This window comes from Aythya ferina, assembly GCF_964211825.1.
Source record: "Aythya ferina genome assembly, chromosome: 11".
Classification (NCBI taxonomy): Eukaryota; Metazoa; Chordata; class Aves; order Anseriformes; family Anatidae; genus Aythya; species Aythya ferina.
The window spans coordinates 12,057,015-12,072,721 of NC_140307.1; the positions used below are offsets into that span (position 1 = coordinate 12,057,015).

At 38.9% G+C, this 15,707-nt stretch overlaps 1 protein-coding gene across 9 annotated transcripts in view; it reads left to right on the forward strand.

The window, feature by feature from the left end:
- The window catches only part of NEO1 (neogenin 1), a 189,663-nt gene that overhangs the window by 83,252 nt on the left and 90,704 nt on the right, over window positions 1–15,707 (forward strand). For all 9 annotated transcript variants that reach the window (XM_084532530.1, XM_084532527.1, XM_084532529.1 and 6 more), the window contains one exon: window positions 2,375–2,511. In XM_084532530.1, the coding sequence (XP_084388656.1) occupies window positions 2,375–2,511 (137 nt within the window). The remainder of the gene's footprint in view (window positions 1–2,374; window positions 2,512–15,707) is intronic.

The following is a 15,707-nucleotide window of genomic DNA, read 5'->3' on the forward strand; positions in this document are numbered from 1 at the left end:
GAAAATCTTATTCTAAAAAAACCAACACAGTAAATGAGATGGCTAATCTGAAAATAAACAGTTGAAAGGACCTGGAGTAATAATTATATTTTATTAACGCTGTTGAAGTAAAGCTAACTCTTCAGTGTTATTGGGCTGTTCAGTTTAGCCAAATTTTATATGATTAAGAAGTGCCCACAGAAAACTGTTGTATGGTTAATCATTTTCTAAAGCGAGGAAATTGCAAAGCTAAGGTTGCACTTAAGTGTTAATTTTGTGCTGTTGTTGTATGTGTTAAAATAAAGTCTTTAGTTGTATGAACACATTCTTAATGCAGGGTTTTTTCCTTAATACCTCACATGAATATGTGATCTTTTAATTATTATATATTATTGTTTGCCAGGCACTCTGAGTGATTTGTGTTAAGTGAATTACATTTGCCCAACTCAGTGAAGGTTAAACATAGCAGAGTAATTATGGAGATTTTTCTGGTAGTAGATTCACAAAATAATCTAATTTACTGTCTGATTTTATCTGCTGTGCTTCAGCAAGACTGCAAAGAGATTAGAAGATGTTTTGGGAATGGTATTTTAAAAGGGGAAAAAAAGCCAAAACCTCAGGCTAGAACTGACTGCAGCATTTTAATAAAGGTTCACTACATATTATGTGATAATGAAATCCAGGAGAAAAAAAAAAAAAAGATGTGAGTTAGGTATCCAAAGTAGCTCAAGTAATTGTGTATTAGGAGTGTGTAACATGGTAACTGAAGGCTGTACGGAATACATACAAAAGGCTTGAATTTGATTTTGCTGTTCCCTGACATTTGAATGATCAATCTCTGTTGTTTTTAATGACACTTTAAATTATGTTATCACTTCTATATTAAGCTGATTCTTTGTCTCCAGTGTCTGAAATCTGATTGCTTCACTCTTTTGTGGAAATGCTTTACTATCCTTGCAAAATTAAGATATATTTTTTTACTTTATTACAAAAGGAGTTTTGGTTTAAGCCCAGAAGTATTCCACAGTGAAGGCATGCGAATGGAATCACCACGTAGTCTGATGTGATTTTTTTTTTCTTCCATGTATTTAACAGCAATGAACTTGGATCCCATTTTGGTAGACTATGGACTGTCTTTTAAATTTTCTTGAGGGAAATAATCAATTGGAATATTTTTTTTTCTTTTAAAAGCATAGCCCCTGATTTAGATGGCTGAGAACTATATACACATTTCTACACAAAGGAGAAACACTGAAGTTTGACAAATAACTCCAATACTGACAGTAACCTCAAGTTAGTACAGGAGGTGTGTAAGGACATTAAATAGAGCATTTTGTCTGCTCACCTTTCTTACAGCTCAGAATCTCAGAAAACTTTTTCTGAAGTAGAAAGCTGGTCAAATTCAGAATTGATAAAGTCATGTAAACAGTACTGTGTGCTTCAAGTAGGTAGATCTTAGAGGATTTTCTGTTGGCTGATGTGACAGTTTCTAGTAACTTTGGATTGTTTTAGCCTGCTGCCATGCCATGTGTGTGTGATTTCACTTTTCTGGAGACTGGCTATGGGGAAAATCAGTAGTGCAAGGCACTTGCCTAATTCACTTGCTTTTCTTTAGGCACACTTTTAGTGCAATGTTAATGTGTCTAACATACTCTTTGCAGAACGAGCTTTATTGGCATTTTCTGTTCCCCTTAGCAGTGTTTGGAAAGCCCTTACATATTCTTGGACTGTCAATGTCCATAAGCAGACCATGAACTTCAAGGACCGGATAGAGCATCATTTTGAAAATTTACCTGGGCAGATGAAATAAAAAATACAAGGAAGGGGAGGGAAGGAGGTGGTGCCAGCTTGACAGCTCTGGTTCGATGCTCTTTTGTACAGATTTTCCTTGTTTGAGATAGGAAAAGGATTGTCCTTGACTGTCTTTGATTACCACTAACGTGCCTATTTATCCTGTGTAATAATTTTTCTCCTGCTCAATAATAGAACGCTTCTGCTTCTTTCTGGCTATAACAACAATACCATACGTATGCATCTCTTTACTTACTGTCCTTGAACTGCTGTCAAGCGATTCCCAAAATAGTTTCATGACAAACTTCTGTTTTCCTCTTAGTTAGGACCTGTTGGCAGGTAATCCTGGAATTGAGGTAGTTATCTTAGTGTAAAATCTGATGCCAAAACATGGAACATGACTATCTAGTTAAAAATTCTTCTCTGAGAATGCTCCTTGTAAATGGCACTCAGAAATATTGTGTGTGAACGCTTAAGTTCATTTAGCCATTTAATGCAAAGGACTTGTATATGCTTCTCTGTGAACTTAAATCAGTTTTTAAATCATTTTGTCCATTTAAATCCATTTGTCCATCAATTTACCCCACTGTCCTGTTTTGCACAGCTCCGAAAGGTTTCTGTTTCTTGCGGGAGGCAGTCTGGTGATCAGTGAAGTTATGGAAGAGGATGTGGGGATGTATACCTGCATAGCAGATAATGGGAACGAGACGATTGAAGCTCAAGCAGAACTTGCAGTGCAAGGTAGGAAGAATATTTAATTTTCAGAGAGAACACATCTCTGAATTATTGTTCGTAAGTTTTATTCGTGTACAATCATTTAAACACCTTGCTGCAAAAGCTCTTGAAGTTTGTCAGCTGTTTTTCTTCATGCCCCAGTTAAAAACAACAAAAAACCACCAACGTGAGTATGCTGTGGATATTGCAAGTTATGTTACTCTAATTTATTATTTGAACTGCATATGATTTCATAAATATTCAAATGAGGAATTTGCTTATATAATACACTTGAGTGTGTTTAAAAGCTGCTGTATAAGCTCACGTAATGTGAAATACTTCTTAGGTTCCTCCTTGAAATCATACAGAGTATTTTTTTTTTATAGTCCTAAATATACTGCTGTTTTCAAGGAACTTGCCAGAAGATAAGAGCAGAGATAGTTATTTTGTAAGACCAGGTTTTATTTTGTGTGTGCAACTGTTTTGTTTATTCAGGAAAGCTATTTTAAATAGAAACAGCACTGAAATGTTGATAATGTTGATTTAAAAGCCTTTTATATAACCTGTGCAAATAAGTTTTTTTTTAATTGGAGCTTTACATTGGTTTAAGATATTTCAGCTGGAATTTAATTGTGTGTCACATTGGTGACAGTATGCATTGTCCTTGTAAGACAATTGAGTTGTTTTACAAGGGATTGTGGTACAAGAAGGTTTGTCCTCACAATAAGTCTTGAAGAGACTAAGAATAAGTAATCGTGGAGGAACTGCTAAGGAAGGCTTATCTATAGTCAAAACATTTATGGCAAAAATATGATGTAATTTAGATTCTAATACCATGCAGTGTAATGCAAAGGCATGTTATTAGCAGAGTTCTTACTCTTCATACACTCAACAGTGTATAAATGTTTGCCATATTTTAGTAATTGAGGTGTACTTACTTACGTTTTACATGCCTTACCTGGCACTTGGGAAAAGGGCTGTGTTTCTGGTATAGAATAACTGGAAAAAATTAGCTTGGGAGAAAAAAAAATAAATAAATAAAGAAGGGGCTGCAAGCTTTCAAGGGGAGTTGACCAGTGAGCTGTTCAGAACTGAATGGATGAAGCCTACCTTGTTAGGAGAGTAGGGTATAAAGTAAGGCTTTTATTGGTATCTGCAGCATTTTTGCATCACAGCCATATAACCATGTCCAGTTCTGTGTAAAACTGAACACTGACAAGGTGCAACGTTTGTTGGTGAACATAGCAGAGGGTGTACTGTTTCGAGAGCATGTGGTCGGTTGACACTTTTGCGCTCTTCCCTACTAGTTACCTCTAATTTAGGCTTCACCTTGCGTTTTACTGCTACCTGCTCTGGGGACTGGTGTTACTATAGCTCTGCTTTGACTTAAGTATTTTGAAAGCAAATTCTGGTCGTGCAGCAAAAGCCATTTCTCTTATCTTGGTTCTTGGGCTGAGGAATGAAGAGAGGTGCTGTGTCTCTTTCAGTACTTACGGGCTTCGTGATTCATTGCACTTTATGATGGCTTAATGTATCTCGCTGTGTGCTGTGTTTAATTCAGTTCCAAATTATCAATTTTACAGAATTGGCATGAGGTTTTCAGTTCTATGGGCAGTGGCAGAAATTAATATTATTAATGGTATCATACAATTAAGCGAAGAAAATCAAAGATAGGACCAAGATTATAGCCTTAATGTAGGATATGCAGCTGGGTCACTTGGGGATAAAAGTGATCTTGAGATCACTCTTTGATACTTATCTAAACTAATGCAAGTAATTTCTTTTTTCCATTGTAACGATTTAGAATATATTCTGCCAATTCTTTTATGCTGAATTTCTCTTGTACACCCGGCACACACAAAAAAATTGATTTCTTTTAATGCCTCGGTATTAAAATATATTGAAGATTATACAGATTGCATTTTGGAAGTTGCATTTCTGGTTTTATTACTTAGTTCTAATCTTACTTAATTCTACTTTACTTTGAGAGGTCACTGCAGAGAGTAATTGTATCTCTCCATTACTATAATTTGCTGAAGGGTTGAATAGTTTGAGTAACTGTTACCTGATGATTGTATCATTTTCTTCTAGAACAGAAAAATTGTCATCTCCTACCACCGACTAACTACATGATTTTGCTTAATATAGGCTTCTTCTGTCATTCTTAGGAATTAGTCTGGCAGAAGTTCATACAAGAAATCTAGGACTTTGGTATTTAATTCCCATGTCTCGTCTATTTTTCTGCATCTCTTGAAGCACCTATGTGTTTTTTTGTTTGGAGATTTCAAAAGCATAATAAAAGTAGTACTACTGCAGTCAATCTCTTTTTTTCTTCCTGATTAATATTTCATGATGGCAATTCAGTGAGTCATTTGTAAATCTCTACTTAGGTGTGGGTAAGATGGCATTATTTGACAGTGTTAGGACAGCTAAAGTGAAATGGCGTTCCTGCTGATGACTCTTAACTGAGATTTCCCTGCAGTGCAAGATGCCAACTGATATGTGCAGGTAGTTAGAAACAACCATTTTATCCAGTTGTAAGCTTAAATTGTGCATGGAATGAAAAGTGCTCACTAATGGTTGGTCTTGGAACAAAGCAACTTTTCTCTAACCTTTCTTACGGATATGAACCCCTGGAAGCTCACATGTGTTCTCCTTGATGCGAAACCAGTGGCAGCAAGCTGCTGTGCATCCTCTGCTGTGGGGTGTGATGCATACCTGGCCCTCCCTGGCTGCAGAGACAGAGTCACTGCCCTTCATCCCCCAAGGGTGGCATACCTTCTCCTGCCTCACATCTAAACGCGTACTGTACTCCAGTGGTGAGTAACTGGTAAATTCTGCTGTGCTGCTTGTGCTTTTGCACAAGGGAAATGGGAGATAGCTTATTTCTAACCGCACACAAATACATGGACTGAACAGCCCTGTAATTTCATGCACGTAAGCCCACTACACTGTTAAATTTGGCATCATTTGAATTCAGATAAATGTTACCTTCAAGTAATGCATTTTGCTCAGTTTTGATGACACTTAAAGATGCTATCTGTTTCCACATGCTAGGAAGTAGTCCTTTGGACAGGCTAGCCTTTGTAATTAGAAAGTGTTAGCAGAGCCTTATATTGTCCTAATATATTTTTTTAAGTACTTAATTTAGTGTCTTTACCTATATTGCAGAAGGACTGAACCTGAAAAAATGACTTTAACTGGAAATGATTATACAACTTAGCTATAAAGGTATTTAAGGTTTGAGAAGTATATTCTAAAAAAAATAATAATAAATCTTTTATCCCTTTATATATTGGAGTTAGAGTTAGGCAAACTTTTTTTTTTTTTTAATTCTTATTCAAAGGATGGTGGAAAATGAATGGAACATTTTGAAGACTGTTTTAAGAATATCCATAAGCCATGCAATACAGGTCCTAAGAATATAGGAAGACATGATATTTTGCTACCGGTAGAAGTAATAGTGGCACTGAAAGTGTGCTTAGTTGAGAAATCATGGACATTTCAGGAGGGGTTGGATAGAAGAAAAAACTGTTTTCTGTATAGCCTACACTGTGGAAGCTAAAAGAATGGATTGTAAAGGAAGACCTGTTTTTCTCATTAATGATGTTCTTTGTACCTTTACCTGTGGAACATCTTTGAATTTCAGCCCTCTGCTATGTCTGGATAGTCTATGCTAGGGTACAAAGATTTGTTTTGAGAAATGCACAGGAATTTCAGAATGGTGAAAGTCTGAAGTTCATCTTGGAAGATGATGGTACTTTGCACAGCTTCTATCAGCTGCAAGGAATTAATTCTGTATCTCCTGCTGAGTGACCCAAACTGTTCCACAAGAATAGTGGGCACTGCCTCCCCATTTCTTTCCTCCTGAGGCCCTTCTGTCATCTACTGGTTCAGCTGCTGTTTGTGAGGTAACTTTATTTAACTTCAACAGATCCTTTTAGGCTAGTTTGATTATTTTAGATCTGGAATGGGTTAGGTAGCCATTGCCTGAACAGCTCAAGGATGGATCTGTTGGAAGCGTGGTTTTCTGGCATTTTATTTGAAAAGAGAGAGGTACACACTGCCTTGAAGTACAGAGGCACCTTGCAGCGAGCTCACCAGACTGCTCTGCACCAAAAAGTTACAGAAAATACAGGTTTCTGGTTACATCTGTGCAGTTTGAGATTTCACATGCCCGTGATTCCTGCATCATGTTTTTGACTTGCGCATTCAAGAAGTGGTTTGAACCTGGAAGAAAACATGAAATGTCCTGGGGGGGAGATCCGTGGCTGGGATGATCCTAACCCCTAAAGCTTAATGCTTCTGAATCCCATCTGCATCTGAGATGGTCTTCAGGGACAGGTATGAAACAGATAAAAGGCATATGCTGCTGTGTGCTTTTCTTCAAGTTACTCTCTGGTACAAAACATGATGTGTGGGCATGGTCTCAGACCAAGTACCTTGTGGGTACCATTGCCAGGGTAGGGTGTTTCCTGTTAGGGTAGGCAATAACTCGCTGTCCGAAAACCTTTGGTATGATGTCAGATTTCTGTGTTGACAGCGTTCTTGCCCTTCCTGTCAGCAGGAGGAACAGTGCTGGGTCCCGGCTTTATTCACAACACGTGTAATGGGTTGAGAGCGCTGGAAAAATCTGTTGTGCTCTCACCAGCAATGAAAGAATCTGTAGTATTTCCGTGAGATAAGAGTGGAAAGTGGTGAAAGAAAAGTTGGGGAAACAGTAGTAAAGGTATTGAAAATGCTGTCGGCTGGCTTCTGTTCAGTCTGAATCCTGTGGCCTGGAAGAGCCACAGTGGCAGTGCAATACCGGGAAGGTTATAAGTTCATTTTTCATCTGGGAAATATTTCAAATTTATTATGGTGCCCAGAGCCCCTGGGAGTTCTGTAAATACTGTGACGCGAGTTGGATCGCTGTGTGAGCTTCCTGCCGCCTGTCTTGGTACTTACATTGTAGATAATGAGTTTAGGGGGAGTTTTCTCTTTGCGTTGAAATATTTACTGCAGTTAATTCTGAACTGCAAAATAATAAAACAACAAAACACAATTCCATTTTCATTTTTCCTTAAAACATTGATATGGCAGGTCTGAGGTCTTCAAAATGAATCACTGGATGCTTCCCAATTGTGTGAGAAGATTTAGAGTTGTTCATTTTTTTTTGTTGTCTGTATTATTACCTTTCATTGTTCTTCAGTTGTAGAAAGCAGGCTCTTCAGTCATCTAGGACAGCAATCAGTGTCTGGATGCATCTTAAATATCGTGCTTTAAATGCCTTCCTGTGTTGATATACCAAAATTAAAAGAAAAGTGTTATTTTAGGTATCTTTAGGGATACATTTCAGGTTGCTCACAGCAGTAGTCTGATGGCTGCCTCATCTATGCTGCTGGAGCAAATTGTATAGAGGGGAAAAAAATCATATGTAGAAGTGCTTTGATAAAATTATCAATTTTGTGCTTTGAAAAGAAATGCCTTAAATATTTTCAGTGTAGCTTAAAAGCTTTATGCTAACGAAGAATCCTTATTCTAGCAAAAAATACATAAGTTATGGTGTTTTTCCTTCCGTGTGAGAACACCTTCCTTTGTACTTTCTGTGCAAGTGCTGGGTAGTAATTTAGATAATAAAAGAAATCCAGATAAAGTCTATATTTTGTCTAGCCAGTAGGTTTTAAATTGATAGTCAGTGACACAAATCAGATTTGAAAAGATTGTTGTGAGAGCACAGCACAAACTGTAGCTGGTTGGTGGTGATACCAGCAGAAATGTTACACCATCGGTGCAGCACACTTAATTGCCTTGTCAGGGGCAGAAACGTCTGAGATGGTGACATTCAGTTTCTACACTTGGGGCAAGGCTTGGCGCACCCAGAAGAAGACCCGCATTTAGTTTTAAGAATGATTCTGCTTCTTAAGATGAATGAAATTGGAGGTCTTGTGTCTTCAGGTAATCTCTGCTTTTCTTTGCCTTCTGTGGAGAGCCTGTGTGATGTTTTAGAAGGGTATGGGTATCCTGTGGTACTAATTGCATCCTGAGCCAAGTAATCGCAGTTGAGGTTTGCAGATGATTGTGCTTTGGTACTTCTCTGAAGACCAACATACCTCCTATTGTTATTGTTCTTCTCCACTTAAGACAAATAGGGTTGTGATTTAAGTCTAGACTGTATGGCATGATTGCTTTCCCTTGAACAGCCCACCATACCCTTCTTAACATCCCACAAAACGTTGAAAAAGTATGCACGACAACTGTGGAAGGAAGAGCCTTAACATCTTACAGTGTTAGATTTATCTTCCTAAAGTACAGCTGATGAGATCTCATCTGCAGCAGATACTTCGAGACGAGAGGAGGCCGTCCTCCTCAGGAAACCATAGATGTTGGAAAAGTGCATTAAACCGTGTAACAGCAGAGTAATACATAGGGGTGACTCTTACTTTTGCATTAAGCTTCCATTATTATTGGAAACAAATCTCAGGAAGAAATCCGAACCTACAGTGAAAATTGCTAAAACCTTTCTCATACCTTCTAGATTATCATTATTGATTTCTGTTTCTAATTAAGCTCTGTGCTGTATCTTGATAATAGGCAGCACTTCAATTACAGGTTCAGAAGATGCTGCATTAAACCTGCTGCTGTCAAAGGCTCATATTTGGGACACCAGTATTCTGTCCTGGTTATCTCAAAACTCTGGCTGGGGAGGCTATTAACACTAAAAAGCATACTGAAGCTTTTTAGACATTCTTTCCTCCTGCTGAAACTGTAACGTGACTTCCATTAACGATCTTTGCTCAAGTGATACAAAAGAAATACAGTCAGATGAGTCTGATGCGGAGAAGGTGTTGGAGCTAACTCAGTGTAATACTCGTCGGTATTTCTGCACTTCACCATTGTAGCTGAAAAGACTTTCTAGTAGTCCTTGCTGCTCTTCTGAAGTATGGTTTCATGCTTACGGAGTTGTATAACTGTGGATTCAATGAGATAATGTGAATATAGGTATAGTTTTCAGTCATTTCTGCCTATGTGACTGAAATTCTTGTTCAGCTGTCGCATTACTAATGAAAAAGTTCTCAAGAAATACTGAGAAACACGCATGGATTTGGAAGGACAAGATTGTACTGTTGTCCTAAGACTACATCACTAGCTCAGGCTTTACCTGGAGACCAAGCATGCCCATCTAGATGTGAGAAATCATTTTTAATACTACATATAAACTTCCACAAGACTAACATGTTCCTTACATCCTGCGAAGCATCACACTTCTGTGATACTTAAAGGTGCTGTGGTCTAACTTCTGCTGCCCACCACTATTTGGCAGGCTGAGCAGAACCCCTGTCCCAGCTCACAGCTGCTCCTCTGCAAAATCTTACTCTGTAGGTGGTGAATAGTTGTTGTTTTTGTTTTTGTTTTTTTTTTTTTTGCATGACCTCTTTCTAAGACCAGGAGGGCTGTTTGCCCTGTTCTCATACAATGGGGGAGGCGGCTGCCCTCGGTGCTGGTGGTGTGCATTTGAGCAGAGCCCAACTCCTGGGGTGGGGGCGAGAGCTGGAGCGCACAGAGCAGTCTCTGAGACAGGGCACGAAGATCAGGGCTGTGTTGGTGCCCTGCGGAGAGCTGCAGCCCTCTGGCACCAGCCACCTGCAGGCCCATCAGCTGGCCTGGAGGCTTTGCAGACCAGGCGCTCATTTCAGTAGTAACTTGGGTTTGGTTGAAGCTGTTGTGCAGCAGAGGTGTGAGTGTGGCACAGTCAGCAATCAGAGCACGATATCCCCCTGCTGACAGACGGGGGAGAGGAACTGGGAACGGGTGTAGTTTCTTTGCAGAACCTCTGGAGGTTCTTCTGCATGGAGCATCAGTAAGTTGCAATCCCGTTGTTTAGCATGTGGAGACACTTTCTTTGTTACATAGATGCTGTATAGTTTACAAACAGGTTTTTGTGGCACCAAAGAAGCAATCACAAAGCAGCCCTGAATGGTGAGGTGTTAGGGGGACAAAGATGAGATCCATCTGCCAAAGCATCCATAACTGAATTACAGTTGGGAGGTTATGCCTCAGAAGTGCACATGCAATGGAGATGAGGTTCACCATGAATTTAAAATAAATAATAAAAAAGCTTTGTGATTAATTTATATATATATCAAATATAGGTAGAGAGAGAATACCATTAAGAGAGCCTAAACCAAATTATCAGTAAGCCATACAATTCACACAAATGGTTTTCCTTGTAAATGTTCTTGAGTAATCCTTGGGGATAATGAAAATGTTACTAAATTAAGCAGCAGTGGCTTAAATATCTACAGTGTAGAAACTGATATTGAACTAAGGGAATTGTAAAAGCTGGTTTCTCTTTCAGCTAGAATTTCTAATAAATTAAGATCATATTAATGGGGGTTTGAACCAGCTGCTGCCTTAAGGAAAGAAAGACATTCTACCACAGAATGGCTTTTAAAAAACTATAAGCTAAGGTTGCTATCAATAACTTTGTTGGCCTGGACCACCGGTTAGAAAGATGCACAATTTTGCTTGAGTTTCATATTTAGATTTAATTCCTCTTCTCCCAGTTCAAAATGTATTTCAATAAAGGATTGTTAAATCAGACATCTGTTTTCTGAAGACCATTTTTCATGGGAGCTTTGAGACCAGGCTGCAGGACAGAGGGTGAAACAACAACAAATCACCAAACCTGACAGGTGCTCTTTGCATCCAGGTTTAGGCCTGCGTGAGATCAGAGGCTTTCAACACAGTCCTCGACACTTTCAGCCCTTTTTGGAGCAATGAGGCACTATTTAACTAACACACAGGACAGATGGCTAAAGCAGTATGGATGTTCTTGCACTGAACACACCATCCTATTTGTAATTTCTCCCCGCTATCTCCATCAAAGGCACCCCAACTTAGCATTAACTTGTCTGTGGGTTGAGCTGGTGTCCTTCTTGCTTATCTGTTGCAGAAAAGGATGTTTGCTAGGTCAGGTGCTATGCTTACAAAAGGTAAAATTCTTAAGTCTAAGATGTGGACTGGTTGCAGGTCTCCAATGTTCTGAATGTGTGCTGCAACCAGTGATCTCGTGAGATGCTGACATACTGCAAACTCTGAAAAGTGTGCTGCTCTGGGTAGAAAACTCTGCTCTGTATCCATGCCGCTTGAGTTTTAGGTAAAGGAATTGCCTAGGACCAGGTTAAGAATGCCTGTAAGTGAGTGCAGACGTATTTCACAAATACAGATGTAATTTTGAAATTGTGTTTGTTCTGAGTGTTGGGAAGCAGAAGTTGGATTAGGTGAAGATGTAAGCATGCACAAGGTTGGCAGGGGTTCCAGAATCGTGCTGTTGGATTTAAATCTGAAGACTGATCCTTTCTGTCTGTAGGCTCTGGCTGCCTGCAGTGCCAAAAGGAATCTGGACAGGGGCACGGTGACCTACAGCTTAGAAATCCTAGGTATGAAGCTGAGGAAGTGTGGGACCCTGCCTCCTTTCCAACTAGTCCTGAGTGGGGATGGTGTTATGATCAACTCAGAGACACATCCAGTTGTTACTCTGTCCATTCTATCCATCCTTTTCTCAGCTTTCCTTTAACTTAAGTGTTTTTTTCATGCTCTTGGTAATAACTCATGGCAGTTATCTTGGAACTGACTTACTCTTTCCCTCTTATTACTGAATCAGCCATGGCTGGTTGAGTAAACTCAACAAAATGCCATTACATTTAGTTCTTGTTACAAAAGGCTGTGTCTGCATGAGTAGTGATTTACTACTGGAGGAGTACTGCTTACACTAAGCAAGCCAAATGTGCCTTATGTGGTGTCTGCTGTACCAGCAAAGCTGTTTTTTTTCAGACCTCAGAAGGAAGAAAAGCTCAGAGAAGTACAATTGTGTCGAAAATCTACAGCCAGGGCTTCTACCCCACAGGAACCATACCTCTGAGGCAGCATAAATGCTGACAAAAATCTGTAGTGTTGGTTTTACCTTAAATAAAAGTGGGATTTACCTGGAGTAAGATTTATGACTTTGACTTTGGAGTCAGTTATGCATTGATGAAGTGTGTACCGCTGTGAATTAGGGAAGAGAGGAGCTTGCTGCAGCACAGACAGGCAGTCCTGAATAAGTCAGCCTTCCTCTCCCTTTCCCTTGCTTTCATCAACTACATTTTGACTTCTTCCTTCTACTAAAATGCCAGTTTAAAATAACAGGTTTTTTTTGTTTTTTTTTTTTCCCCAATTTTGAGAAAACAGAGAGTGAAACCTGCCACCTCTATTATACCTAGTTTCAGCTTGATTCTGAGCAATGTGCTTTCCTTCAGATTGCTTAACAAGGAGATTGAATTCCCTGAATTGCCATATCCTGCAGGACATGCACGGATACATGTGGCACGCTATGTAGAGCACACTGCTAGGTCCCCTGTGATTTTGACAGGAGGAATAATTAACATTGGGTGGGAAGTTCACCCTCTGCACAACTGACCTGGGGCTATAACTCATAGGTTAATGTGGGAAAGGTAAGCCAGTTGATAGCTCAGCTTTTGTTCTAAGTGCATTTGAATACTTCCTAAGGATTGAAGAATATAGTAGATACAAAATAGAGTATACTTTTTTTTTTATTATTTTTATTCCCTATCAAAAGACATGACACTTAAAATTGCAATTAAAAATAAAAGCTGAAGGATTCAGTAATAATTTTGAAATTGTGTATGCCAAAGACTTTCAAGAAATTTAAATGTGTGAACTAAGAAGCTCATTAAAATGCCTTCTTCCTCTAAGTGAGAACTCTTTTTATAGAAATCGTGCCCTAAATGGCAAGTATTTTCCTCTGTATATCAGGGTCATCTTTCTGTGTTTAATTGGTTGAATCAAGCTTTAAGTTTGATTCTTGGATTTATAGGTTGTCTAAGGTTTTTTTTTCCATTTCAACAGACACTTGTACATTGTTTTTGCACCCCCAAAATTTGAGATGGAACATGAGGGTGAGTAAAATGGAAATGCTGAAGAACACCATGCATTACTTAGATGGTCTCTAGGGAGAGACCGTAACATAAAGGAAAGGCATACTTTCTTTCAAGTTAATTTTCGTGGTAGTTAAGCTCACTCTCATAGTACAAGATAATTTATCTCTCTAATGGGAGGTAGATTATTGCAGTTACTAGGTGTCATTTTATAAAAACCAGAGTCCTTGGAAGGGAAGTTTATCCCAAAGTTGCAAAGATGAAACAATTCTGTAATTTGTTGTAAGGAGATAGGTTATCTGTGGTGACTTGTTCCCTAAACAGTCTTGCAGTTAATTAGTTTCTCTTCGTGATGAGAATAATTTAAAAGAAAACACCATTGAGTTCTTGTTCCACGGTAAACACAACTTCTTTAGTTACAGTGTCAAGTTAAACTAAGCACAGTGTTTCACGTTAGTTGTGAAAACCTTTGAGGCAGGTGTAATTTCTGTAATAAAGTTGTTGCATACTCTTCAGTGACACATCTGAGGCTTCCCTGCAGAAGGATGCTGGAAGGGTGTTGAGCATCCTGCCTGTAAGGGGATGTGAGCAGGATGCACAATAACACGTGGAAGGAAACCAGGTGTGCAGCAAACCACTTGGTGATTAGGTAACGGCAGGAGGATATTTTCATACTGAAAATAAGAAAATTGTGATTCTTTTTTTTTTCTGACCAGTCCTGATTTCCAGCAGCCCTGCTAGTCTTCTTTGTTTTCAAATGATGACTCCAAGATTTCTTTTCCTATGGCCTGTTGTCCTTGCATCCTTAGGAGGCTGGATGTTGCCACAGTGTATTGAAGACTCGAGAGGTCAAACACAACCCCTTGGGGCTGCTACTGTCACCTTGCTGCCATTGGTGAGCCAACCACCAGAATGTAGGCTTCCTAAAGAGGTCTCCCTATGAAAGAGTAACTGTATTGACTGCAGCGGTGATACGCATGCAGGTTACATCTTCCTGAAAAGTACTTTTTACAAGAAAGACATGGATCTAGGTACTCAGGGAGCAGTTCAATTAGGTAAGGCAAGGTAGCTTTTTGTAGTGATGTTGCAGAATAGAATTGTAGGGCATGTGAAAGTGTTAGCAACCTTTGAAAACAGTCATGCTTCGTGCTCTGTAATGCATCTAGCTCAAGAGCATTTTGGGCCTCCAACTTCAAATTAATTTTCTTTGTTTATTCCAACAGGGTATCTTTTAAGAAATGAGTGATGCGGTTCATATTTGCAAGTCTGCCTACTGTCTTCTGAGAACCTGAGGGCAGCAATGAAGCAAAAAGGCTAAAGTGCAATTTAAAATGTCAGCCTTCTGTAATAAAAATCTCTTCTGAGATGAATTCAGCAGTTCATAGCTTCTGAGGGTTGAGTAAAGCTGTTATGGATACATTTTTAGTAAATTCAAATGTTTTGTTACACGTGTGCAATGCTTTGGGGAGAATGTTTAAAATACCATTTTGCCATTTCAGTCCCCTTCTGGGAAACAATTTTTCTTTGCCTTTTCATTGCATGTGAAATTAATAACTTAGTTTATTGACAGTGTCACTGACAACATAGCTCTGAATTAGAGCATTTATCTGTTGCCCTCTTGCTTCCTTTAGTACATCCTGAAATGCCACATGAACCCATTTTTTAGGAAGCCATTCTGGTGAGAAAATAATGGAAAACTAGAATGCATGAGTAACATCCTGCTGCGTTCTCTTTGATGTGGAAAACACATAAGGCCCAAATGATTGTACATTAAATAATTAGCTGAAAATTTTGTTTTGGAGACCTGTCAAAGAATTTATGTGGGAAGGAAAGAAAACCCAACAGCACTGGAGGCTTTGTGGAGGTGAAAAAAGAGGTTTTGTTGTATGAGATCAGGCTAAAGAGGTTTACTGAAATGTAGCGTGTCTGTCCTGGGCATCGATCATAGATTTCCTTCCAGTCATAAACTCAATCTCAACATTGCAGGATTACTGTTCTCCTAATTCGCTTAAGTTATCATTAGTGTGCTTAACCATTGTAGGACTGATTTTTTCAGAGCTGCTAATCTCCCTGCTACTACTTTTCTTTGTGACTGGACTGACATTGGCATTGATTTGGAGGATTACAAGCAGAAAACTGAGGATTTCAACAATTAACCTACTAACTTTGTAAAATTTAGCTGGATTGTAAGAAAGTGCAATAGCATAGAAGTAAAGATTTTATGATGCCTCTTAGGTGGATTCCACTGACTGCTTTATTCCTGTAGTGCTGTTCGTAAAACTCTGCATCATATTAATGATACAT